The 26,294-nt window shown below is 42.9% G+C and overlaps 2 protein-coding genes across 4 annotated transcripts in view; one reads left to right on the forward strand and one right to left on the reverse strand.

Annotated features, from left to right (window-relative positions):
• Positions 1-2,123: 2,123 nt before the first annotated feature.
• On the reverse strand, positions 2,124-6,472 carry LOC311117318 (thiosulfate sulfurtransferase/rhodanese-like domain-containing protein 3). The gene is made up of 4 exons (XM_084157510.1): positions 6,242-6,472; positions 5,858-6,043; positions 2,894-3,053; positions 2,124-2,480 (listed from the first exon to the last, which is right to left on the reverse strand). Exons 1-4 carry the CDS (start codon positions 6,366-6,368, stop codon positions 2,423-2,425), a joined length of 531 nt encoding a protein of 176 aa, XP_084013636.1. The 5' UTR covers positions 6,369-6,472; the 3' UTR covers positions 2,124-2,422.
• Positions 6,473-7,837: 1,365 nt separating this feature from the next.
• The window catches only part of LOC311122471 (ubiquitin carboxyl-terminal hydrolase 45-like), a 41,347-nt gene continuing 22,890 nt past the window's right edge, over positions 7,838-26,294 (forward strand). For all 3 annotated transcript variants that reach the window (XM_084158069.1, XM_084158070.1, XM_084158071.1), the window contains exons 1-5: positions 7,838-8,103; positions 9,165-9,273; positions 9,531-9,700; positions 9,906-10,006; positions 10,302-10,402. In XM_084158069.1, coding sequence (XP_084014195.1) covers positions 9,171-9,273; positions 9,531-9,700; positions 9,906-10,006; positions 10,302-10,402 — 475 coding nt within the window. In that variant the 5' untranslated portion in view covers positions 7,838-8,103; positions 9,165-9,170. The remainder of the gene's footprint in view (positions 8,104-9,164; positions 9,274-9,530; positions 9,701-9,905; positions 10,007-10,301; positions 10,403-26,294) is intronic.

Genomic DNA, 26,294 nt, shown 5'->3' on the forward strand with positions numbered 1-26,294 from the left:
GATTTCCCTTCACTTGAACTAAGGGAACCATGAACCATGAAAAACAGCCCCAGACCATTATTCCTCCTCCACCAAACTTTACAGTTGTCACTATGCATTCAAGCAGGTAGCGTTCTCCTGGCATTCGCCAAAACCCAGATTTGTCTGTCGGACTGCCAGATGGTGAAGCGTGATTCATCACGCCAGAGAACGTGTTTACACCACTACAGATGACGCTTGGCATTGCGGATGATGATCTTAGGCTTGTGTGCAGCTGCTCGGCCATGGAAACCCATTTCATGAAGCTCCCAACGAACAGTTCTTGTGCTGACGTTGCTTCCAGAGGCAGTTTGGAACTCAGTAGTGAGTGTTGCAACCGAGGACAGGCCATTTTTACGTGCTACGTGCTTCAGCACACGGCGGTCCCGTTCTGTGAGCTTGTGTGGCCTACCACTTCGCGGCTGAACCGTTGTTGCTCCTAGACGTTTCCACTTCACAATAACAGCACAACAGATGACCGGGGCAGCTCTAGCAGGGAATAACTTTTATGAACTGACTTGTTGGAAAGGTGGCATCCTATGATGGTGCCATGTTGAAAGTCACTGAGCTCTTCAGCCATTGGAACATTTAGAACGAATGACTGGGTCGCGTCCATAGATTTAGAACAAAAGGACTTAACGGCTGGGTTGAGTTTCTGGCATCCGAACCGATAGAACGAATGACCAGCCGGCTTGGGTAGCAACCCTAGATTTGTGTCGGAACTATATCTCGTGGAATAATTAAATAGTATGAATAAATTAATCAAAATAATGTTTTTAATGAAAATATGTCAATCATTATTTGAATATGTTGGTAACCTGTTGTATACAAATGATAATGCCCTCGAAGCCGGTGTTTGGAGGATATATTGGCACGGTTTGCTAATAACACCCGTGGCAATATATCCTCCAAACACCGGCATCTCGGGCATTACCACTTAATTAAAATATAATACACCTTAGCATAGATTCTCAAATAAAACTGATAGGGAATATGTACTGTATGTAATGCTGCATGTTCACAGCAAATTCTCCAATGTTAAATTGAACAATGTGCCAGTCTCTATACGGGTCCACACTTTGTGTTAAATTAACACTGTGCTTAGTGCTGACACTTTTACAACTGTCAGTGTTAGGGAATTAACACTTTCAGTGTTATACAATAACACCTCATATAGTATTTTCAACAGTAGGAAGTATATATAGTTTACGCCAATGATGTTTTGCAATAACACCTCATATAGTATTTTTAACCATTACACCAAGACATTAACATAGTCTTTATTACCACATGCTCTTATGTAAGCATTTATAAAATACTTTAGAGTTGGCAGCAGACATGCGCAAACTTTAATTAACATAACCATAGACCACTTAAAATAGTATAACACTTCCACTCACGGGTCGCCAAAAATAACTTTTTGAAAGCCACGCCCCCACTATAATTTCCCAGTGTGCATTGTCTTTTCAAATGAATTGTAGTTACCACCCATGACTGTATTTGTTAGTGGTTGTTGAATTAGTTCATTTTTCAGTCCTGTGGACTTCACCAAGTCAATTCCTACTGTAGGCGAATGTCATCATTAAAATATAATTGTGTATGAAAATACATTACATATATCATAAGGCCTTACTTTGATGGCCAAGTTTTACCCGAACACAGCGGGGTTAGGAACCTCCTGGTTTAAATCAGGCCTGCAAGTCTCATTATGCTGGCTTACAAAGTTATGTGTAATTCCTATTCGAATCGAGCCAGAGTTAGGACATCAAACAGTTGGAATTTTTATTCACCCGCAACCTGCATTCAGACTGACTATCAGGGTTAGGAGCATTAATAAAAGGAGACTACATAAACCATTTAAACTGGAATAACCATTTCAGTAACAGCTGCAATAAATCGAACTGATTAGATTAGTCTAGTTTATTTATCTTTGTGTAGCATAAGATTTAGAATTAATCAATGTACATGCAAAAACACTGATATTAAAAACAATCATTTTTTTTGCTGCAGTAGAGCATGCTGGGAAATATGATAATGATGGGCTTGAATTTTATGGGAATGTTTAACTCTCCACAGAGTAAAACTGACACAATCACACTTGAAACTGGTTATTAACAGCCACTGGGTTTATTTTACACCACTGAGAGTCAATTTCACTCTTGAATCAACCCTAGAAATGTTACACTGAAAAATCAACACTAGGTAACAATGGTCAATTTGCTGTGTACATTCCCTCTTTACTGATATAAAGCAAATTGGCTATTTATGGATTACCTTCCATAATAATCTGAAATGTCAGATAATAGCTCAATCTTGATTGATTAAATAAAACCTTAAAACTTATCTGCTATGATTAAGTAAAACGACCTCCAAGAATGGCACAATTCTTGAGCATCCCAGACAGTCAGCTTTCTTGTTCACATTTTGCCCAATCTTGCCATCCACCCGCATAGTGTTGTACGCTAGAAAGAGAGAAAAGGGAGCGAATAAGTGAGCGAAATTATAAAAAACGATTCATGTTTAAAGAACAGATAATGTAAGAGTCCCTGTTTTTGGCATCTACAGCATAAAAAGTAAATATTTCCTTGTACTTGATCAGATGTTTTGGTACTGTATGTGGGATTTGCCCATGGTGCTGAGCATGCTGGGTAAAAGCACTGTTGTGTAAGGAACTGAGATAAAACAGGGAGTTCCCTAAATGGGCCTTAAACAAAATTAAGTCAAGAGCTGAATTGTATTTTCTACAGCATGACATGAGGAAATCTCCAAAGTGAGAAGTTATTTCTAGCCTATGCATTTTATGTCAATATGATATAGACCTGCAATGTATAGTATGGTACTACTAGTCGGTTGTGGATAATGCAGTCTTTCTCACTCTTTATATCCTAGAGAGACTGCTTGGTCTAGGGCTTTTTGGCTCCTGATCCCAGCCAGGCAGGAAAAGACTATGTGGTCTGTCGGCTGGGGCATGTCTCCACCATACTTCTCCTTGAACTCCTCAGGGTTCAGCTGTAGGGCAATGTTCACCTGTCCAACTGCAATGGAAAAAAACAGTATACAACAGAATTGAGGCATAAAGAGCAGACTCCTTTACACAATTGTGTCCTTCTATGTTTATCATTTCTATCAGTAGCCTATGTCCTTAACAGTGTCCTAGGAATGTCAAACAGGTTGGTGGAAGCCCACGAGTGCTACTAGAAGTTGTCATAACAAAGTGTTTGTTTACATTGACATGCATTTGTTTTTGTGCCAGAATATCAGATTGAAAAAGAAAAGGAGAGCAGATGCAATAAATTCATAACCAACGTTTTGACAGCCAAGCTGTCTTCATCAGGATAACACTGTGGGTCACTAGTTTATATACAGCGCCTTCGGAAAGTACTCAGACCCCTTGACTTTTTCCACATTTTGTTATGTTACATCCTTATTCTAAGATTGATTAAATAAATAAAAATCCTCAGCAATCTACACACAATACCCCATAATGACAAAGCGAAAACAGGTTTTTAGGAAAAAACAGATATACCTTATTTACATAACTATTCAGACCCTTTGCTATGAGACTCGAAATTGAGCTCAGGTGCATCCTGTTTCCATTGATCACCCATGAGATGTTTCTACCACTTGATTGGAGTCCATCTGTGGTAAATTCAATTGATTGGACATGATTTGGAAAGGCACACACCTGTCTATATAAGGTCCCACAGTTGACAGTGCATGTGAGGGCAAAAACCAAGCCATGAGGTCAAAGGAATTGTCAATAGAGCTCCGAGACAGGATTGTGTCGAGGCACAGATCTGGAGAAGGGTACCAAAAAATGTCTGCAGCATTGAACATCCCCAAGAACATGGTGGCCTCCATCATTCTTAAATGGAAGAAGTTTGGAACCACCAAGACTCTTCCTAGAGCTGGCCGCCCGGGCCAAACTGAGCCAACGAAGGGAGAAGGGCCTTTGTCAGGGAGGTGACCATGAACCCGATTGTCACTATGACAGAGCTCTAGAGTTCCTCTATGGAGATGGGAGAACCTTCCAGAAGGACAACCATCTCTGCAGCACTCCACCAATCAGGATGTTATGGTACAGTGGCCAGACAGAAGCCAATCCTCTGAATAAGGCACATGACAGCCCACTTGGAGTTTGCCAAAAGGCACCTAAAGACTCTCAGACCATGAGAAACAAGATTCTCTGGTCTGATGAAACCAAGATTGAACTCTTTGGCCTGAATGCCAAGCGTCACGTCTGGAGGAAATCTGGCACCAACCCTACTGTGAAGCATGGTGGTGGCAGCATCATGCTGTGGGGATGTTTTTCAGCGGCAGGGACTGTGAGACTAGTCAGGATCGAGGAAAATATGAACGGAGCAAAGTACAGAGAGATCCTTGATGAAAACCTGCTCCAGAGCGCTGAGGACCTCAGACTGGGGTGAAGGTTCAACTTCCAACAGGACAACGACCCTAAGCACACAGCCAAGACAACGCAGGAGTGGCTTTGGGACAAGTCTCAATGTCCTTGAGTGGCCCAGCCAGACCCCGGACTTGAACCCGACCGAACATCTCTGGAGAGACCTGAAAATAGCTGTACAGCAACGCTGCCCATCCAACCTGACAGAGCTTGAGAGAATCTGCAGAGAAGAATGGGAGAAACTCCCTAAATACAGGTGTGCCAAGCTTGTAGCGTCATACCCAAGAAGACTCGAGGCTGTAATCGCTGCCAATGATACTTCAACAAAGTACTGAGTAAAGGGTCTGAATACTTATGTAAATGTGATAAATTAGCACAATTTCTAAAAACCTGTTTTTGCATTGTGATTATGGGGTATTGTGTGTAGATTGAGGGGGGGAAATACAATTTAATCAAGTTTAGAATAAGGCTGTAACGTAACAAAATGTAGAAAAAAGTCAAGGGGTCTGAATACTTTCCGAAGGCACTGAACAAAAATAAACACAACATGCAACAATTTCAACGATTTTACTGCGTTACAGTTCATATAAGGAAATCAGTCAATTGACATACATTCATTAGGCCCTAATCTATGGATTTCACATGACTGGACAGGGGCGCAGCCATGGGTTGGCCTGGGAGAACACAGGCCCACCCACTTAGGAGCCAGGCCCAGCCAATCAGAATGAGTTTTTCCCCACAAAAGGGCTTTATTACAGACAGAAATACTCCTCCGTTTCATTAGCTGGCCGGGTGGCTGGTCTCAGATGATCCAGCAGGTGAAGAAGCCGAATGTGGAGGTCCTGGGCTGGCGTGGTTACAATGTGGTCTGCAGTTGTCAGGCCGGTTGGACGTACTGCCAAATTCTCTAAAACAACGTTGGAGGCGGCTTATGGTAGAGAAATGAACATTAAATTCTCTGGCAACAGCTCTGGTGGACCTTCCTGCCGTCAGCATGCCAATTGCACACTCCCTTAAAATGTAGACATCTGTGGCATTGTGTTGTGTGACAAAACTGCACATTTAAGAGTGGCCTTTTATTGCTCCCAGTACAAGGTGCACATGTATAGTTTGAAAGCACACACACACAGGTGTCTGTAATCAAGCCTTCTGTGGCTTGACTTCATTGGTCGATTTACAGATAAAAATAGAACATATAAAAACCATGAATGATTACATATGATCATAGATGCAATTAGGCTACATAGGCCTACAAACGATTTAAAATTGACAGCAAAAACACAATAATCACAAGAATGGCTTCAGATCAAACTCTAGGTCAAAGAGAAAGCGTTTGTAGTTTCATATTGTACCATGTTGCAACACATTTTACAACATGCAGATTTGTCATTAGAGGTTGAAGTCATGAGACAGGTCATAATGAAAAGGATAACTCACGAGGTACGTTGATTGACCCCGGGATGTTTCCATACTCTCGGAGTTCCCACGGCTCTCGGACATCTATTACTACACTTGTACGGGTAGCGAGTAGTTTCTTTAATTGTTCGTAAGAGACATCAGTTTCTGGCAATTGGGATGAGCTGAAACTACGTAACACGTACTCTTTGTGAGCGACATGGATATCTGAAAGATACAAAAACAACGGTTGTTGACTAGTGAGCAAAAAGTTAAAAAATAAAAAGGGGTTTACCAGCATTTTGAATAAGTTTTAGTGTAAAAGAGTCACTACAATAATTAAAATTAAGCCTCACATTTTCAACTTCGCTAATTACACAGCCTTAAGACTTGTTATTTATTTCAACCCATGCCAAGCAGACTTACAGAATGCACATCGGGAGTGAGACCCGAATGTGTTTGACAGTGCTCTTCTTGAGGCTGGAATGACATTTCGGTTTGCTAAAAGCCGTGGAAACGCTGCAGCAAGCCTCGAACAAGCTTTCTGAGCCATGTCAATATTTACACATGTAACTAAATCAAAGGTACACTATTGTATTGTTAATGTGTATTCACTGCTCCAGCGCCGTCGTCTTCTTCTTCCTCTTCTTCTTCTTCTTCTTCTTTGGATTTTATGACGAACTACACTCAAAAGGTGTATTGTCGCCACCAACTGGACGGGGGTAAAACATTTACAAAAGAAAATTCAACTCCATATGGAGCGAAAATTAACATTAATGCACAATAAAATATACATTCCCACCCCTTCAGTCCTTCTAAAACTCAAATACCCTACTCAGGCAGAGAAAGTATGGGTAACTGCATACTTGGAGTGTGTCTGAAAGTGGGCGTTGCAAAAAAAGTGGGTGGATCAACAGTGATGGGTGTAACATCAGCCCTCCATTATAGGTCATAGCCAGGTGCACCGCGGCTTACTGTCACCTGGAGCGAGCGGACCACAGGGGAGTGCCATCACTGACCCCTGGGTCTAGGGCTCCCTTGTGTGTCTGCTTGCTCCTCAGGTTGTCTTTCCTCCTCTCTACAGATCCCGACCCAGGCCCAGTTCGCAGTTCCTGTTTTCTCTGAGGCCGACAGTCCCAGCACCAGACCCAGCACCAACCCCTGGTTTTCCAGCACGATTTCTAACCTGGCCCCAACACCAACCCAGGTTTTCCTTGTCCCAGCCCCAACACCAGCACCAACCCTGGACACAGCACAGACCAACCCGAACTGCCACCTTCATCCAGCAACTGCCAGCTCAACCCTTCCCCTCCCCAAAGACACATTGTGGACTGACTGACGGACTGAATTGACTGACTGACTGAATTGACTGACAGATTAATTGATTGCTTTGTTTTTCGTTTTTTTATTTTTATTATTGGATGACCATTTGGTTTGCTTTATTTGAAATGATTACTTATAGTTTGAATTGTTGATTATTTAGAATTTAGAATTAATGATGGACTGAATTTTAACTTGTTGAACATTTTAAACTGTAATGTTTACAGGTTAAGAGAACAAATGTAGCAGGTTATGAGAATGAACGTAGTCGGTTAGGATAATTAACGTGGCAGGTTAGGATAATGAGGATTAGGTTAGGAAAAGGGTTAGGGTTAGGTTCAGCTAAATGTAGCTCTTCAGATGTAAAATCGTTTAATCCCAGAAAGTGTTTAACTGCAAAAAAATCAAGTACCGTCCTTCTGACTGACATGCGCAACATTGCGTGTGCACCGAAGTGTACGTATCACACCAAAGACAGTAAAGCGCACTTCTCAAATCGAATCTCTAGTCTGTTTACACAAGCATGCGCCGATCATACATATTTTCTTAAGAATATAGCTCCATAATTTACTTTCCTACCATCATAATTTCGCCTTTCCTGCTAGCAATTTCTGTCACATGGTAGTGCAGGGGATGTATTTTCCGGTTGTGTTTAACCTGAACGAGCCACCGTATTGCGTCACATATTGACTTCAGAAATTTGATCATGTGACTTTTTCTTGGTTCAGACGCTAGCTATCGACATGTTCCCGACAGTTTTAGAAAGTCAAGATTATAACTTAAACTGTATTATGAGGTTTGGACATTAGCTACAAGTATTATGTGCACTTCATTCGAGTTTCTTGTCGTGTATGACATACAATAAAGTCAATCGTTTGAAAAAAGCTACGACGCTACAGTGTGTTGACATATTAGCTAGCTAGCTAACTTGCTAGCTCATTGGCCAGTTTAAGGGCAAAATCAAAGAGGTGAGTTGTTTCATGTTAGCAACAACATATTCTAAAATCTTCAGAGGCAATGTGGTATGCCAGCTAAGTAGCTAGTAGTAAAACGCTTTTAAAACCACGAACTCCCAAGTTAACTTAGCTAGCTAGCTAACTTCACAGTCAATACGGCGGTTAGTAGCTAACGTTACCTGTAACGTTAGTTAACTTGTCATGCACTGCGTTAACTAATCCTCACGGTGGCTTGACTTGGTTGTATATTGTTACATTAAGTGTAACCCAGCTAAAATAGATTTGGAAAACACAAACGTATTATTTTCTGTGGTTGTAGTTATGTCCTTCTACAAACTAGAGCGGTGTCATATGCTTTTGCATCATGTTGAAGTTGATGACTTTATAAATTAGTTGAATGAACCATTGTCGATATCTTTACAGAACAAATCAGATTTCAGCTATTGTTGTTTAGATTACTGTGTCTGTGCCCTCCTAACGTTAGTTCACTCTGGAGGCCAGGCATCATCAGTCTGTCCATTCTACAGCTCTTACCCACACTAGATTAGACTAATTCTAATGGCAATTCAAGACCATGACTATGTGATTCTTTGAATCTGGTGGTGTGTTGGGGCTGGGCTGGAACAAAAGCCTGCACATACAGCAGCCCGTCAATGCCAGATTTTCCCAGTAAGTAAGTAGCCTTGCACGAGTTGGAACGGCTCATAGGAGCAGATCTCCTGTTTCTGTAGCGTGAGGCAGCTTGATGAACAAGTACATCCCCTGCACAGGACGCTAGTCTATCGCAGGTCCTTACCCCCAATCTATCTCCTTAATGCTGGGTGCCAAGCAGAGACACACCGGTCCCATTTTTACAGTCTTTGGTATGACTCGGTCAGGGATCGAACTCCCAATCTCAGGCAGATACTCAAACCACAAGGCCACTGAGTTGGTTAGAGTTGCCCAGCCCTATACTAAATCATGCAGCAAAGCTCTTAGATTTGCCTTCAATGTTTTCTCTTAGCCCGGTCGATTTTGGGCACTGCTTAAAACCCAGAGTAGTACTGATATTCCTATATCTCTCCAATCTACAGCTACAGATGCGGCTAAAGGATCCCTTCTCCTTGAAAGCCGCCGACATGACTAAGCGGACTAACAAGCCGAGGAAGCCTCGTGATGAGGAGTCGTCGGACGAAGTTAGCGGTAAGATCATGGGAAGCTCATGCTCCCTGTTGTGATGAAAAAAAACATGCCTAAAAAAAGTTTAATTGACCCAATAAGCCTTCCACATGTTTTGCGCTAGTAATGGCTAGTCCAATCATGTCTGATTAATTCTATGGCAGGGGACTTGTGGAGTTCAGATTATGCCTTTATTTGATATCTATTGTAAATCATGGTCATTAAGGGATTTGTAGATGCTAGATTAGCGAGCAACATCAATGTGACTTCTTGCTCCTCAGGGCTGACCTGCCAGCATGTCAGCAAGGCGGTGGACCTCAGCTCAGTCAAGAAGGCGGTGACCTCGAGCATGTGGTCGATGTGTTCAGATTGCCTGAGGGAAAGGACTATGATAGATGGAGAGCCAGCCAGTGGCCACGACATCCTCGTATGCCTCAAGTGTGGCTTCCAGGTGAGCTTGGACTTTGAAAGCTTTTATCTAAGGTGGGGGGGATGAAGGTTCCATCAGTATTTGATGTATGAATTGCTGCACTTGACATGTGATTCAGAAATGTAACACTGTTTGTTTCATTTGTAACAATCTGACCTGCAAAGAGTATGGATGGTGGTAGCCTATCTAAGTAATGGTGATCCAGTGATCTGTACCCCTTTCACAGGGATGTAGCCAGCCAGAGAGCCAGCACTCCACCAAGCACCACCAAACCCTCCACCCTGAGTCCCATTGTATCACCATCAGCCTCGGCACCTGGAAGGCATGGTGAGGACCCTACAGCAACACATGGAACATACAGATTATAACAGGACAACAACAAAATATGTTACAGCCATTCTGCCGTTCTAAATAGGCTGATGTAGCACTATCCCTGTCCCTTTGTGTTCACTGTAGGCGGAGGATCTTGAACTGAAAAGCTATTCAAATATTTACATTTTGCCTCAGAATATCTCCAGTAAATGTTATGAGCAGTAGTTATTCACACCACCTCAAAGAATGACAACTTCATATCAGTAAGCTGATGGCTGTGTTTGCTATTCTGTCTCCAATTCGTTCACAGGTGTTTTGAATGTAATGAAGAGCTCTCCACTCATTGCAATAAGAAGGCTTTGGCCCAGACCCTGGATTTCCTACAAAAGCACTCTGTCAAGGCAGCCTCAGGTAACACATTCAACACACCTGACAAGGCCACGGGTTGCCAGCCACCCAATGAAAGGTGATCAATTGTAGATATATTTATGTGTAGACTAAGAGAACAGCAGGCTACCACCTGAAATGAAAAAGGGTGGGTAAACAGTGCTACACCGCACAAGGTGCTGTTACAACATTTTACATTTTAGTCATTTAGCAGACGCTCTTATCCAGAGCGACTTACAGTTAGTGAGTGCATACATTTTTTTTTTTTCATACTGGCCCCCCGTGGGAAACGAACCCACAACCCTGGCGTTGCAAGCGCCATGCTCTACCAACTGAGCTACAACTGCCACTTCTTTTCAAATTGGCACTTCAAATAATTTACTTATGAAATATTGACATTTCTTGGCCTTGACAAAGGCACTGGACTGAATGAAAAGCTGAAGAATTTAATAAATGAGAACCAATATTCAAAAAACTCTTCTAGGCTAGAGCCAAGAAGCCATTTCATCCTCCTTTCACTTCTATGTATTTTGAGTGCAAGTGCTATTGGTTTTTACAATATGTGCTAATATATAGAGATATAGGTTATTACTGAATGCAGAAACCCTCTGTGGAGACTCCTCTCCTCTACAAACTTAAATTGATGTTCACCTGAAGGAGTGGAGTTGAGTGCAGCACGCCAACTCCCCCTGGTGGCCAAGGCTTTTTGGATTCCAGAATCCAGACAAGTTTTTCTTTGCAACTGTGGCCCATAAAATTGTTAACTAAGGATGTGCATCTCTTCTTTAATGAAACGATTCAATACGCATCTAGATGCATGGGTTCTGATATGATACAGGAATGATACGTTTTAGATTAAAACGATTCGGTGTAATTCGGTTTGATTAGGGGAACGAATTGATGTGATATGATTTGATGCACTAAAATGTATTGCATGAACACATTCATTTTCCATTTAAAATTAATATCTGCTGCTGAAGGGAGCTCAGGAACTGGGCCTCTCTGAGCTGGACCTGTCTGAAATTACTTCTCTAAACTGAGTGGCCGTGTGTGTGTGTGTGTGTGTCAATGGTGTGTGTGTAGGCAGCTGAGGCCAGACTGAGCATCTACCAACTCGCTATCAGATTAGGGGTGGTGGAAATGTTTGCTTTTTGTCCCCCCACTGTTTATCTGAAATCATCATCACCCACTGATTAACTTGTCATTTTTACAGATTCAAAATGTTTTGAGCTAGTACTATGTCAATATTTATATTTAGAAATTAGCATAGCATTTAGTCAATTAATATTATGCAGCTTTGGATTTTACCCCGTCTCGAAAGTGAATGGTTTAGACCGTTTGGAATTTAATCTCAGACCAATGAATGCGAAATGATTGCTGTCCTTTATGAAATTCCCCTGTTCATGTAAAAATGACCAAATACACTGACTGTTTAAAGCAAAACGATTTCTTATGATCAACCTGAACAATCTAAATAAAATCTGAATGATTGTTGGATCTGAGTTGCTGCTTCCACTCCTGTAGGCTACACAACTCCGGTAAAACACAATTGTCTACAGCGCATTTGGTAACAATGACCCAACAATTTACATTGGTTGTCACTCAACTAATAAAGCCTATGATTTGACATTGCAAAAAAACAACATTTTACAAGCATCTGAATGCTGAAGGTGCCAGATGCACGAATAGCCTATAAGAAAGAACAGGGATAGGCCTACCTTTCGTTTGGCGCGAGCAGCTGTGTTTCCCACACTGTGCACAGTTGTTATCTGACAGTCATACTTACTTGCATGCATAAAAGTTTGATAGGCTACTGAACTGAAGGTGAGGGACGCATCAGTTCAGTCACAACAGATAACTTATTTTTGGAATAAAACAATATGAGGAAAAAACATGAGTGAATGCAACTTTTAACATTTGAATCGATTTTCTGACCGACGCTTGCTTAATTTGGATCGGTTTGTGCTCCGACAGATGCACTCATTTCTTACGCATCAGTCCCCGGTTCAAATGTTTATTGGTGAATCAATCGTTGCATCTCTATAGTTAACTGTAATTTTTCCTATCAGTCAATAATCCTCTAATGAGAATGCTGCATGTAATAACAGAGGTATTACTGTGCAAATATGTAAATGAATCATTTGCAATGGTTGCATCAGGTTCAAAAATGTTCACTGCTTTGTTACAGCACATTTCTGCATTAAAAGACGCACAGAGGTGTGTTTTAAGTTGACAAAAGCTGTGATGACTTCCCCATTCATGTTTGGTCAGGGCCACAGTATAGCTTAACTGCTGACATCACTGAAATGAAAAGCTGCATTATGGATGCCACACAGGTGACAACTGAAAACTTGTAAAGATGAGATGATTCATCTTTTTTTCCTATTGAAATTATATTTAATAAGCAATTTGGTGAATGCTTTTGTGAAGGGGCTTGTACAGGATTCATTTTGTTGGAATTATCAAGTCAATGTTTCTGTATACAGTAATTTCCGTCTTTCCTGCACTTGCCATTACTTTTTCATGATTCTGCCCATTCACAAGAGTGGTTTTGTAGTCTAGCCATGTGTATCCCAATCTGTACAGACCAAGACAATTCCACCTTAACCCAGCCAGCTGAGCCACCCTCACCCAGCCCACCACATTCTCCTAGACCCCCACCCCCCCATCTCCCATGTGGTAGATTCCCATTCCTTGTGATGCCCTGTTTAATAAAGTTCCCTGGCCTAAAGACTACTGTGGACGTCCCCTACCTTTCCTGAGCCTCCTACCTCCAGCTCTGCTGCTCTTCCTTCCGCCTGCCCCATGTTCATGCCCAAGCTCAGGCTGGTCCCTCACAGTCATTCAGGCAGGCAGGCCCCGTGTAGCTCAGTTGGTAGAGCATGGCGCTTGCAACGCAAGGGTTGTGGGTTCGATTCCCACGGGGGGGCCAGTGTGAAAAAATATATAATAGAAATGTATGCACTCACTAACTGTAAGTCGCTCTGGATAAGAGCGTCTGCTAAATGACTAAAATGTAACTTGTAGTGTTGCAGGAGTGACGCTCCAGTTCCCCACCTCTGCCGCATGGCCGCACTCATTAGTGGCATTAGGCGCTTGAGCGACGCTCCCCGGCTGGGTTCCCTGAAGAACGAGAGCAGCTGTGTGGGGTCCGGCCACTGCGCTGAGCTCCCCTAACCCCCCCTCCCCCTCTCCCACAGTCCCCCCCCCCCCACCTCACTGTCCCCCTGTCCCACGCTGCATATCTCAGCACCTCTGGGAAGGGCCTGTGGGGCATGCTTGTGGGAGCCAGGGTCCAACAACGAGTCCAAAGGGATGGAGATCAACAGCTGCAGCGCATTCCCAGGGATGAACACTCTCAATGACTGGACACACACACACATTCCTTCAATTGTATACAATGTGAATAGGTACATTGTTTTTTTTTAGGTATATGAGTTTGTTAGTGTTGGGCTTTACAAGTCTCTTCCTGTGTCTTAGAAATCACAGAATGGCGCTGTAGCCTCCAGTATTATTTCCCCAGCTTCAAGGGCACTGCGGTTTGAGCATACCAGTATCCAATTAGATTCTCCAGTCCTCTCACTCCAGCCTTCACATAGCGTACAGGACTACACAGAACTGAAATTGCATCTTGTTCCCTCAGAAATGACTTTCACTGTGGTTGTGGTGGCGGGGGTGGGCATTCCTTTTCATGAAACATGGTGTTCTCTCTAGATAACTTCCTGTCACCCATCCACTCACTCAGTGGTATAGACAAAACCTGCACGAGTCACTTGTCGATGTCCCTGATCCTTTGTTTTTTGAGCAGTCCCTTTGAGTCCGTGGCAGGGGTCCAGTGTTGAGGTGGCACAGAGGGTGAACACTGCTGGGCACCAACAGCCGACATCCCTTCCCCTTTACCTCCACGTTACCTGTCATCTTTCTTCCCACCTGATTGTTCCACACCGGCTGGCTAAATAGGGAGAGAAAACAGGCAGCCATTGTTGCGGCGAAAATGGACTGCTGCTTTCGGATGGGGAGCTGGTGAAATTGCTTTTCTGCTTGAAGGCCAGGTTTTTAGGCAGAGGCTGTTGTTGTATTCTCTTTTTACCATAGATCCCAGGCACAAAAGAGCCCCAGCAAGAATTTTTCAGAATCCATAATAGTTTTGTACAACAACAGTTCTGGGAAGAAATAAAATCTATTAACGGTGCTCTCTCACCAACAAGGCCTTCAGGTGAAGTACCAGAGTCCCACTAAAAGGAGACTTGACCTCAGGGAGCTAGTCTTCAGCTTGTAACACAGCTGGGGTGTCTTTGTGGAGGAAATTTAAAATGTTTCCTTTGAATAGGCATCAGAGCTTGGCACTCGCTGCGTTTTGCCCATTATTTTCTGGTATTGATTTTCATCCAGTGAGTAATTTCTTCCCCCCTTTGTTATTAGTGTTCTTGCAATAGCAAGGACACGCACAGAATTCTACGGAATCTTTACTTATTACTATTATACTATTATCTTTCTTCCACATGCCTCTCCTACTCATATACCAAAACCAATGGCTGTACGTTTTTAATAGGTAGCTTGTGCTTTTTGAGCTGATTCTTTTTAATTACATTTTTTAAGACCAGCATACAATCTCATAACGTCTCTATGACCATAATATTTCAGTATTTAATGGTCAATAGAATTTTCAGAAGTGTAAAAACCACAGCTCCATTTCTACATTTGATGACACAGAAAGGGGGATTCTTCAATACCAAATGAGAGAACCCATGTCGACTTTGTTAAAGGGGCAGTGCAGTCAACAACACGATTTTCATGTTTTCTTAATGATATTTCCACACTATGAGGTTGAAATAAATCTGAAATTGTGATAATGTCATTTTACTAGTGTAAGAGCTTTTTGAAAAACAAAGCCAGGAATTTCAGCATGTTTAGGTGGGATGGAGTTTATGGCCAACAGCATGACATCACAATCTGATCGTATTATTCTGTCCAGTCATAACTATTTGCATAATGTATCCTCCTACTTTGAAGGGGTAAGCGGGGTAGGCTCTAGACTAGAGTCTAGTTGATCCTATCTGCCAATCAAGGCTGTGTATGTAGAAATATTGAAATTTGTATCAACACACCCACACGATCAGACTGAGCATTTCAATGGCAAAAGGAGGCTCAGGGAAATAAATGATTAAAATATATATTTTGAGTTATTTTAATGAAATTAACACACAGTGATGATTTAAAAATACTGCATGGAGGCTTTAATATGGCTTCTCCCACCTCAATCTTGCCATTCATACAAAATGCATAGGTTCTTCTACTATTGTTTCAGCGAAAACTTTACCTTTCTAGTTACTGGTGTTATGTATTTTTTGTATTTAGAAAGATGCTTGCCACAGTGGAACGGAATGCTGTACCTGGTGAAAGCTAAAGTTTTTTTCTCTCTCTCTTGACAAATAAACACATACGGTGGGGGGAAAAAGTATTTAGTCAGCCACCAATTGTGCAAGTTCTCCCACTTAAAAAGATGAGAGAGGCCTGTAATTTTCACCATAGGTACACGTCAACTATGACAGACAAATTGAGAAAAAAAATCCAGAAAATCACATTGTAGGATTTGTAATGAATTTATTTGCAAATTATGGTGGAAAATAAGTATTTGGTCACCTACAAACAAGCAAGATTTCTGGCTCTCAAAGACCTGTAACTTCTTCTTTAAGAGGCTCCTCTGTCCTCCACTCGTTACCTGTATTAATGGCACCTGTTTGAACTTGTTATCAGTATAGAAGACACCTGTCCACAACCTCAAACAGTCGCACTCCAAACTCCACTATGGCCAAGACCAAAGAGCTGTCAAAGGACACCAGAAACAAAATTGTAGACCTGCACCAGGCTGGGAAGACTGAATCTGCAATAGGTAAGCAGCTTGGTTTGAAGAAATCAACTGTGGGAGCAATTATTAGGAAATGGAAGTTATACAAGACCACTGATAATCTCCCTCGATCTGGGGCTCCACGCAATATCTCACCCTGTGGGGTCAAAATGATCACAAGAACGGTGAGCAAAAATCCCAGAACCACACGGGGGTACCTAGTGAATGACCTGCAGAGAGCTGGGACCAAAGTAACAAAGCCTACGATCAGTAACACACTACGCCGCCAGGGACTCAAATCCTGCAGTGCAAGACGTGTCCCCCTGCTTAAGCCAGTACATGTCCAGGCCCGTCTGAAGTTTGCTAGAGTGCATTTGGATGATCCAGAAGAGGATTGGGAGAATGTCATATGGTCAGATGAAACCAAAATAGAACTTTTTGGTAAAAACTCAACTCGTCGTGTTTGGAGGACAAAGAATGCTGAGTTGCTTCCAAAGAACACCATACCTACTGTGAAGCATGGGGGTTGAAACATCATGCTTTGGGGCTGTTTTTCTGCAAAGGGACCAGGACGACTAATCCGTGTAAAGGAAAGAATGAATGGGGCCATGTATCGTGAGATTTTGAGTGAAAACCTCCTTCCATCAGCAAGGGCATTGAAGATGAAACGTGGCTGGGTCTTTCAGCATGACAATGATCCCAAACACACTGCCCGGGAAACGAAGGAGTGGCTTCGTAAGAAGCATTTCAAGGTCCTGGAGGGGCCTAGCCAGTCTCCAGATCTCAACCCCATAGAAAATATTTGGAGGGAGTTGAAAGTCCGTGTTGCCCAGCGACAGCCCCAAAACATCACTGCTCTAGAGGAGATCTGCATGGAGGAATGGGCCAAAATACCAGCAACAGTGTGTGAAAACCTTGTGAAGACTTACAGAAAATGTTTGACCTGTGTCATTGCCAACAAAGGGTATATAACAAAGTATTGAGAAACTTTTGTTATTGACCAAATACTTATTTTCCACCATAATTTGCAAATAAATTCATTAAAAATCCTACAATGTGATTTTCTGGAATTTATTTTCTCATTTTGTCTGTCATAGTTGATGTGTACCTATGATGAAAATTACAGGCCTCTCTCATCTTTTTAAGTGGGAGAACTTGCACAATTGGTGGCTGACTAAATACTTTTTTCCCCCACTGTAATTTGTGCTATAGAAATATTTCCCTCCCAAAAGAGACAATAAATTCCAACTTGTGCAATGCATTCCATTTATACAATGGAGCTAGACAATCCCTTTCTCTTTTTGACATTTTGGTTTTATGTGTTCAGCCTTTTTCATCTAGGACCTTCAACCATAAGAAAATAATGTATTTATTATATGTGTCCATTTACATGGTATCTCTCAAAGGATACAACTCTTCAACTCTTACCATGTAACTTGCATTCACGGTTTTGTGTAACCTTTTAAAAAATGACTTGTAGTAGGCTAACTCCCACAGTAGTGTAACAGTTGGCTAGATTTTCTATTTTTGGGGACCTTGGTCAGCCCATAAGACCCTTGTTTAAATCCAGGGTTCCAGTTCTACATGTGATGTAGTGTTAGTCTACAGTCAGTCAGTGGGTAACGTCCATAAGAAAAAAGCTTTTACCCTGGTGGTCCCTTTATGAAGCGAATCAAGGGTGCTTCTGTAGTTTTTCCCACCACTGCACACTAATGTAGGCAAGCAATGTTGCCAGCAACGGCTTGGAAAGTGTGTGTGTCTGTTTGCGAGTGTGTTTGCGTACATGCGCGCGTGTGTTTAACATGGTAGTGGGCTCTTTTGGCCTCAGATGGCAAGAAAGCAGGCTTTTCATGCCCTGCAGTCACAACAAATTAACAAATTAATACGACATTTGGTGTTGCCCAGCCTTCCCCTTGACTGCCTGTTCTCTGCTGCATGACGAGAGCTGTCCTTGGCTCTCCACTCCGGTCCCATTCTCAATGGTGAAATTAATCAAACAAGCCTCCTGATAAATGCTCTCTTACAAGTATCTGCTTTAATGTTTTACTGTGATGACACTGCTTCATAGGCTTTTGAGGAAGTATGTCAAATGAGAGGTCATGTAACATTTAGCGTGTCTGTTGATAAGTTAGGTTTTGGATGTCCATTTTGTTTTATCCTAGCCCTATGCTGTGGCTGGTATATTCAAGTTTTCAACCATAGTTACAGTACTCTGCTCTAGACCAATAGCTACTGTAGTGATTTTTGTATTTTTAATATGTCAACATCCTAAATATGTTTCATACACCGCATCAATCCAGTGAGTCTTGTAAATTCAATTTATAGTTCAAAATTGTTTGTGGTGGAATGGCGGTATATTTGATCATATGAATAACCTCTATCGTTTTGACAGATTTGCGTTATTTTTTTGTGAACATTTTTTTTTATTAAATCACAAAGGCAATACAATCAATAAAACAATTAAAATAAATCCTCCTTTTGAACCCCGCCCCCCAATCCCTAACAACGCATACTATTAAAAATGTAACTCCAACATAACCACGTCCTGAAAATAAGCCAACAATTTCCTTATATGAAGGTCATGTGGTGGCAACCAGTGCTGAACATGTTTTTTGGCAGCAGTCAACCAAGCCAGCCAAACCTTGCATTGTTTCTCATTCAGCTGCATACCTGATCCGTCATTAAGTAACAGAGGAATTGGTTCAAGGGGTACAGTTTTAGACAACACTTTCCTCCAAAACTCATCAGGACAATCCCATATCATATGTTTATACAATGGGGAGAACAAGTATTTGATACACTGCCGATTTTGCAGGTTTTCCTACTTACAAAGCATGTAGAGATCTGTAATTTTTATCATAGGTACACTTCAACTGTGAGAGACGGAATCTAAAACAAAAATCCAGAAAATAACATTGTATGATTTTTAAGTAATTAATTTGCATTTTATTGCATGACATAAGTATTTGACACATCAGAAAAGCAGAACTTAATATTTGGTACAGAAACCTTTGTTTGCAATTACAGAGATCATACGTTTCCTGTAGGTCTTGACCAGGTTTGCACACACTGCAGCAGGGATTTTGGCCCACTCCTCCATACAGACCTTCTCCAGATCCTTCAGGTTTCGGGGCTGTCACTGGGCAATACGGACTTTCAGCTCCCTCCAAAGATTTTCTATTGGGTTCAGGTCTGGAGACTGGCTAGGCCACTCCAGGACCTTGAGATGCTTCTTACGGAGCCACTCCTTAGTTGCCCTGGCTGTGTGTTTCGGGTCGTTGTCATGCTGGAAGACCCAGCCACGACCCATCTTCAATGCTCTTACTGAGGGAAGGAGGTTGTTGGCCAAGATCTCGCGATACATGGCCCCATCCATCCTCCCCTCAATACGGTGCAGTCGTCCTGTCCCCTTTGCAGAAAAGCATCCCCAAAGAATGATGTTTCCACCTCCATGCTTCACGGTTGGGATGGTGTTCTTGGGGTTGTACTCATCCTTCTTCTTCCTCCAAACACGGCGAGTGGAGTTTAGACCAAAAAGCTCAATTTTTATCTCATCAGACCACATGACCTTCTCCCATTTCTCCTCTGGATCACCCAGATGGTCATTGGCAAACTTCAGACGGGCCTGGACATGCGCTGGCTTGAGCAGGGGGACCTTGCGTGCGCTGCAGGATTTTAATCCATGACGGCGTAGTGTGTTACTAATGGTTTTCTTTGAGACTGTGGTCCCAGCTCTCTTCAGGTCATTGACCAGGTCCTGCCGTGTAGTTCTGGGCTGATCCCTCACCTTCCTCATGATCATTGATCTTGCATGGAGCCCCAGACCGAGGGTGATTGACCGTCATCTTGAACTTCTTCCATTTTCTAATAATTGCGCCAACAGTTGTTGCCTTCTCACCAAGCTGCTTGCCTATTGTCCTGTAGCCCATCCCAGCCTTGTGCAGGTCTACAATTTTATCCCTGATGTCCTTACACAGCTCTCTGGTCTTGGCCATTGTGGAGAGGTTGGAGTCTGTTTGATTGAGTGTGTGGACAGGTGTCTTTTATACAGGTAACAAGTTAAAACAGGTGCAGTTAATACAGGTAATGAGTGGAGAACAGGAGGGCTTCTTAAAGAAAAACGTACAGGTCTGTGAGAACCGGAATTCTTACTGGTTGGTAGGTGATCAAATACTTATGTCATGCAATAAAATGCAAATTAATTACTTAAAAATCATACAATGTTATTTTCTGGATTTTTGTTTTAGATTCCGTCTCTCACAGTTGAAGTGTACCTATGATACAAATTACAGACCTCTACATGCTCTGTAAGTAGGAAAACCTGCAAAATCAGAAGTGTATCAAATACTTGTTCTCCCCACTGTATGTGCCAAGTGTATTGAGGGAACAGGTCACAGTTTGGGCTTGGAGACTGTTTGGATGAAATCTTACAAGTGGTGTCAAGTATGACCTATGAGCTTAAAATGAATTAACTGATGGTTTGGGTTATTTGAGTGAAATGCACTGCTCAAAAAAATAAAGGGAACACTTAAACAACACAATGTAACTCCAAGTCAATCACACTTCTGTGAAATCAAACTGTCCACTTAGGAAGCAACACTGATTGACAATAAATTTCACATGCTGTTGTGCAAATGGAATAGACAACAGGTGGAACTTATAGGCAATTAGCAAGACACCCCCAATAAAGAAGTGGTTCTGCAAGTGGTGACCACAGACCACTTCTCAGTTCCTATGCTTCCTGGCTGATGTTTTGGTCACTTTTGAATGCTGACGGTGCTTTCACTCTAGTGGTAGCATGAGACGGAGTCTACAACCCACACAAGTGGCTCAGGTAGTGCAGCTCATCCAGGATGGCACATCAATGCGAGCTGTGGCAAGAAGGTTTGCTGTGTCTGTCAGCGTAGTGTCCAGAGCATGGAGGCGCTACCAGGAGACAGGCCAGTACATCAGGAGACGTGGAGGAGGCCGTAGGAGGGCAACAACCCAGCAGCAGGACTGCTACCTCCGCCTTTGTGCAAGGAGGAGCTGGAGGAGCACTGCCAGAGCCCTGCAAAATGACCTCCAGCAGGCCACAAATGTGCATTTGTCTGCTCAAACGGTCAGAAACAGACTCCATGAGGGTGGTATGAGGGCCCGACGTCCACAGGTGGGGGTTGTGCTTACAGCCCAACACCGTGCAAGACGTTTGGCATTTGCCAGAGAACACCAAGATTGGCAAATTCGCCACTGGCGCCCTGTGCTCTTCACAGATGAAAGCAGGTTCACACTGAGCACATGTGACAGACGTGACAGAGTCTGGAGACGCCGTGGAGAACGTTCTGCTGCCTGCAACATCCTCCAGCATGACCGGTTTGGCGGTGGGTCAGTCATGGTGTGGGGTGGCATTTCTTTGGGGGGCCGCACAGCCCTCCATGTGCTCGCCAGAGGTAGCCTGACTGCCATTAGGTACCGAGATGAGATCCTCAGACCCCTTGTGAGACCATATGCTGGTGCGGTTGGCCCTGGGTTCCTCCTAATGCAAGACAATGCTAGACCTCATGTGGCTGGAGTGTGTCAGCATTTCCTACAAGAGGAAGGCATTGATGCTATGGACTGGCCCGCCCGTTCCCCAGACCTGAATCCAATTGAGCACATCTGGGACATCATGTCTCGCTTCATCCACCAACGCCACGTTGCACCACAGACTGTCCAGGAGTTGGCGGATGCTTTAGTCCAGGTCTGGGAGGAGATCCCTCAGGAGACCATCCGCCACCTCATCAGGAGCATGCCCAGGCGTTGTAGGGAGGTCATACAGGCACGTGGAGGCCACACACACTACTGAGCCTCATTTTGACTTGTTTTAAGGACATTACATCAAAGTTGGATCAGCCTGTAGTGTGGTTTTCCACTTTAATTTTGAGGTTGACTCCAAATCCAGACCTCCATAGGTTGATACATTTGATTTCCATTTGATAATATTTGTGTGATTTTGTTGTCAGCACATTCAACTATGTAAAGAAAAAAGTAATTAATGAGATTATTTCATTCATTCAGATCTAGGATGTGTTATTTTAGTGTTCCCTTTATTTTTTTGAGCAGTGTATATTCTCCCAGACATTCTCCCAATCAATAGCCTCATCATCAATAGTCATATATTTTATCCACGCTTTAACAATTGAAATATCTTTCCGCTTTAGTAATTGAAGATGAGAGTAAATAACTGACACAGAACCTCTGGACGGGAATGTAAAAATTCACAGCTGACTAAGATGAAGTAAGAATGACGACCCTGGCAAACTGAAAACTAAGGAGACCCTCTGAGTTAAATACATGTATTTCCCCTCGATTATTGACCCCTTTTGCAGACCAGACTTTAGACTCTAATGCTTTATTACCTGAAGTAACAGCCTGGTTATGCCACAGAGGGGTATGGAGATGCCTCTTCCAGTTACTCCCTACACACTTCTCAACCCTCCTAAAATTATATTTTGTATCCTTACCCAATAACCTAGTGGTGGAGAGAGTGGGATCATCATTGCTTAGGAAATTAATACGTGGCAACACACTCATCTTTATGGAAGCAACCCTCCTTTGTAAGAAAGCCAGTATAAAAAATAAAATAAAATAAAATTTATTCACTAACTGTAAGTCGCTCTGGATAAGAGCGTCTGCTAAATGACTAAAAATGTTTTAAAAATGTATAGGAGAAGCAATTGCGTTCTGCCTCAAATGCGGCTCTAGAGATAGAATGAATGTCGGGGATAAGTCTACATCCACGAAAAATAGGAATGGACTTGATTCTATGTCATTTGTAGACACCATGGCAAAAGGTTTAGCATACGATCCATGAACCATATCGATAAAATGCTTTCCCAAACCAAATATCCTTAAGGCCGCCCACAATACTGCTATTTGAGCCTGTCAAAATTCATTTCGGGGCTCCTGAGTGGCGCAGTGGTCTAAGGCACTGCATCGCAGTGCTAACTGTGTCACTAGAGATCCTGGTTCGAATCCAGGCTCTGTCGCAGCCGGCCGCGACCGGGAGACTCATGGGTGACGCACAATTGGCCCAGCGTTGTCCAGGGTAGGGGAGGGAATGGCCGGCAGGGATGTAGCTCAGTTGATAGAGCATGGCGTTTGCAACGCCAGGGTTGTGGGTTCGTTTCCCACGGGGGGCCAGTATAAAAAAAAAAATGTATTCACTAACTGTAAGTCGCTCTGGATAAGAGCGTCTGCTAAATGACTAAAATGTAAAATGTAAATGTAAATGTAAATTTCAGCATCTAGTGACAGCACAGCGCACGGTGTGTCCAACTGTTGTGTTTCATGTTTTCCGTGCATTAAATGACGGACGTAGATTTGCGCTATTGAATTATTGAGATGGTAGCTAGTGTCCACAAATTCAGATATAAATGAAACCTCAGCCTCAATATGAATGCAACATTCAGGCTTGCCTGCTTTCTGGTCCAATTCTGTCCAGGTTTTTGGAGATAAAATCGTTTTTTTTTTTTTCATAAAGAAAGCAAACAATGACCATTTTACTTTCTCGCTTGTGTGAAAAAGAGCTGGGAGTCGAGGAGGAAGTCGGCAGGCGGGGGGTAGGCAGGCAGGCATCGTGATCGTTTAGTCTGCCCTGGGGACAAGCTCCACAGTGTCACTGCTGCCCATATTCGGTGGCTGAGCAAGGAGGGCCAGGTGGTGGTGCCGAGCGCGGCACAGTCAAGCGTGGACGCAGCTCATGCTGACATTTGCCTTCCCCGACTGCTGCAGGGGGAGGAAAAATCTGCTTTTCCATATGCTTGTGCTCGTTGCACCCCCTTCCCGGGTCCCTGGCAGATGGCTCCCTGAACATTGTTTACCTTGAGTGGCGGTCCCAGATAAAGAGTGTGTCCATAGGCATTCCCATTCCGCCCAGTTTTCCCCTCTCTCCTTAGCCAAGGAGCCGGTCGGAATGCTCACACACACACACTTGTGTAAACAGGCACATTCTCACAAAGCTACATACCCATCTCGTCACATATTCCCCATCGCATACAGATTCCAGAAAAACCGTATAGTATTTCTCTAACTCGTTCTCTCATTCTACCAGGAACTACCCTGTCCACACTTGTTTGCTATGAGTTGTGTGTAGTGTGGACATATGGCCACCTCCCTGATGGCTGTTTTGTTCCAGACAGACAAGCCTCCAGATGTTTCCGGTGTGGAGGCTGGAGGGACAGATGCTTTTGGCTCGACTGGGGTGAACCGACACTCCATTCAATGGTCCCAAAGCGGAACCCCGCCCCGCTTGGTCACAGAGACCATCACAGTGCCAGGCAAAGAACATCCATCTGCCATAAAACAGAGTAATTATCATCAATGTTTGATGATGTTTGACATTCTCAGTCGATGTTTTAGCAGGATCACTAACCGATTCTGTGGTGGTAGAGTAGATCTAGGGGGGAGGGTTGGGGGGAGACCGTAGCGTTTCCACATCCTCAGCCTTCCATAGTTACACACTTGTCCTGATCTCTGTTACAGGGTTACAACTGGGTCATACTCAATGGTAGTGATGGGGGGGAAATAATCGATACAGTTACATATCAAGATATTATAATGATATTTGACTCGAAGTATCCATTTGTAAAATACATTTATACTTGGTAGCGGTAGCTAGCACTAGTCGGCTGTTCTAAAATGTTTCATCCTATAGCTTGTTCTCCATCTTTTTAAAGTGAGCCAACACCTTTTCAGCACTTATTTCCATGACTGATCAAAACACATGTTCTCATGCTCTCTCTTGTCGCTCTGCAGCAGACAATACTGTATAGTGAGCAATATGTTTGGAACATCAAATAAAATCACAGTATCGAATCGCAATACATATAGAATCGTGACAATCGCAATAGATATCGTATCAGCACCTAAGTATCGTGATAATATCTTATTGTGAGTTTCCTAGCAATTCCCAGCCCTACTCAATGGGTCTTCTTTAATATTAAATGTTTTGAATAAACCTCATATAACTTCCGGCGAGTAATGTTGCTCTGTGAAAAATAATTTCATTTTTGTCTATTTGGTCTACGCTTCATCGGGGCGCAGGGCAGCAGCAAGGGGTCCACTGCTAACTGAGACATCTGTCTGTCTGGTCGGGGTGAAGTGCTGCTGACAGATAGCAGAATACATGGTCCTGAGTCCTCAAGGTAGCTTAACCTCCTTCTCTATCCAAGCACATGCTGGTATGGTTTACTTATGGTACATGCAGCTATGACAATCTCCATTTGATACCATTTATATGATGAAATAGGTAGGTACAGCAGGTCACCCATAACCTGTCACCCAAATAATAACAATGTCACATAATTATAGTCAGAAAGATAATGTCACATACTGACATTGAGCACCTAAGATGACCACATTTCTCATGTCTTCCCGTCAGAAAATCACAAATCAACAGAGAGAGACGGACAAAGGCAGTAAAGCAAAATTCCAATCAGGTAGATGGCACGGCACCCACCTTTTCCCGTCTCTGGTAGTCTTGTAACACTGATTAAGGTACACATGAGAAGTGTGCATTAATTCACGGTTAAGCAGCTTGCTGTCTTCCGGAGCATGAAAAAAAAGGGCAAAATAGTGTAAATTATGGGTTGGGGGAGGGGGAGGAAGGCAAACAGGCACAGAGGGTGCTTTCTCTCATCTCAACAGCCTTGGGTCCTCTCACTTGTTTTGTTCATTAATGCCTAATGTGACGGAACACCACTTGTCTCTCCCTTCACAAATGACACCGATGACAACAGAATAGGAAATGATGGGCTGCTGGGAGAATTATTAATTGTTTATTGCTTGTAACGTTTGTACTAGGTCCTAGCATGTATAAGGCAGCCCATTGACTATACAGTACACAATATATACAAAAGTATGTGGACACCACTTCAAATTAGTGGATTCTGCTATTTCAGCCACACCCGTTGCTGACAGGTGTATACAATCGAGCACATAGCCATGCAATCGCCATAGACAAATATTGGCAGTAGTATGGCCTTACTGAAGAGCTCCGTGACTTTCAACGTGACATCGTCATAGGATGTGGTAATGTCTAGGAGCAAC

This window comes from Coregonus lavaretus (genome assembly GCF_964263955.1).
Source record: "Coregonus lavaretus genome assembly, chromosome: 3".
Taxonomy (NCBI): domain Eukaryota; kingdom Metazoa; phylum Chordata; class Actinopteri; order Salmoniformes; family Salmonidae; genus Coregonus; species Coregonus lavaretus.

Coding starts and splice junctions, on each gene's coding strand:
- LOC311117318 (XM_084157510.1), bottom strand. CDS start 6,368: ATGGCTCAGAAAGCTTGTTCGAGGCTTGCTGCAGCGTTTCCACGGCTT. Junction 6,044..6,241: donor TCACTCCCGATGTGCATTCT/GTAAGTCTGCTT, acceptor TGTATCTTTCAG/ATATCCATGTCGCTCACAAA. Junction 2,481..2,893: donor GTCTCTCTAGGATATAAAGA/GTGAGAAAGACT, acceptor CTCTCTTTCTAG/CGTACAACACTATGCGGGTG.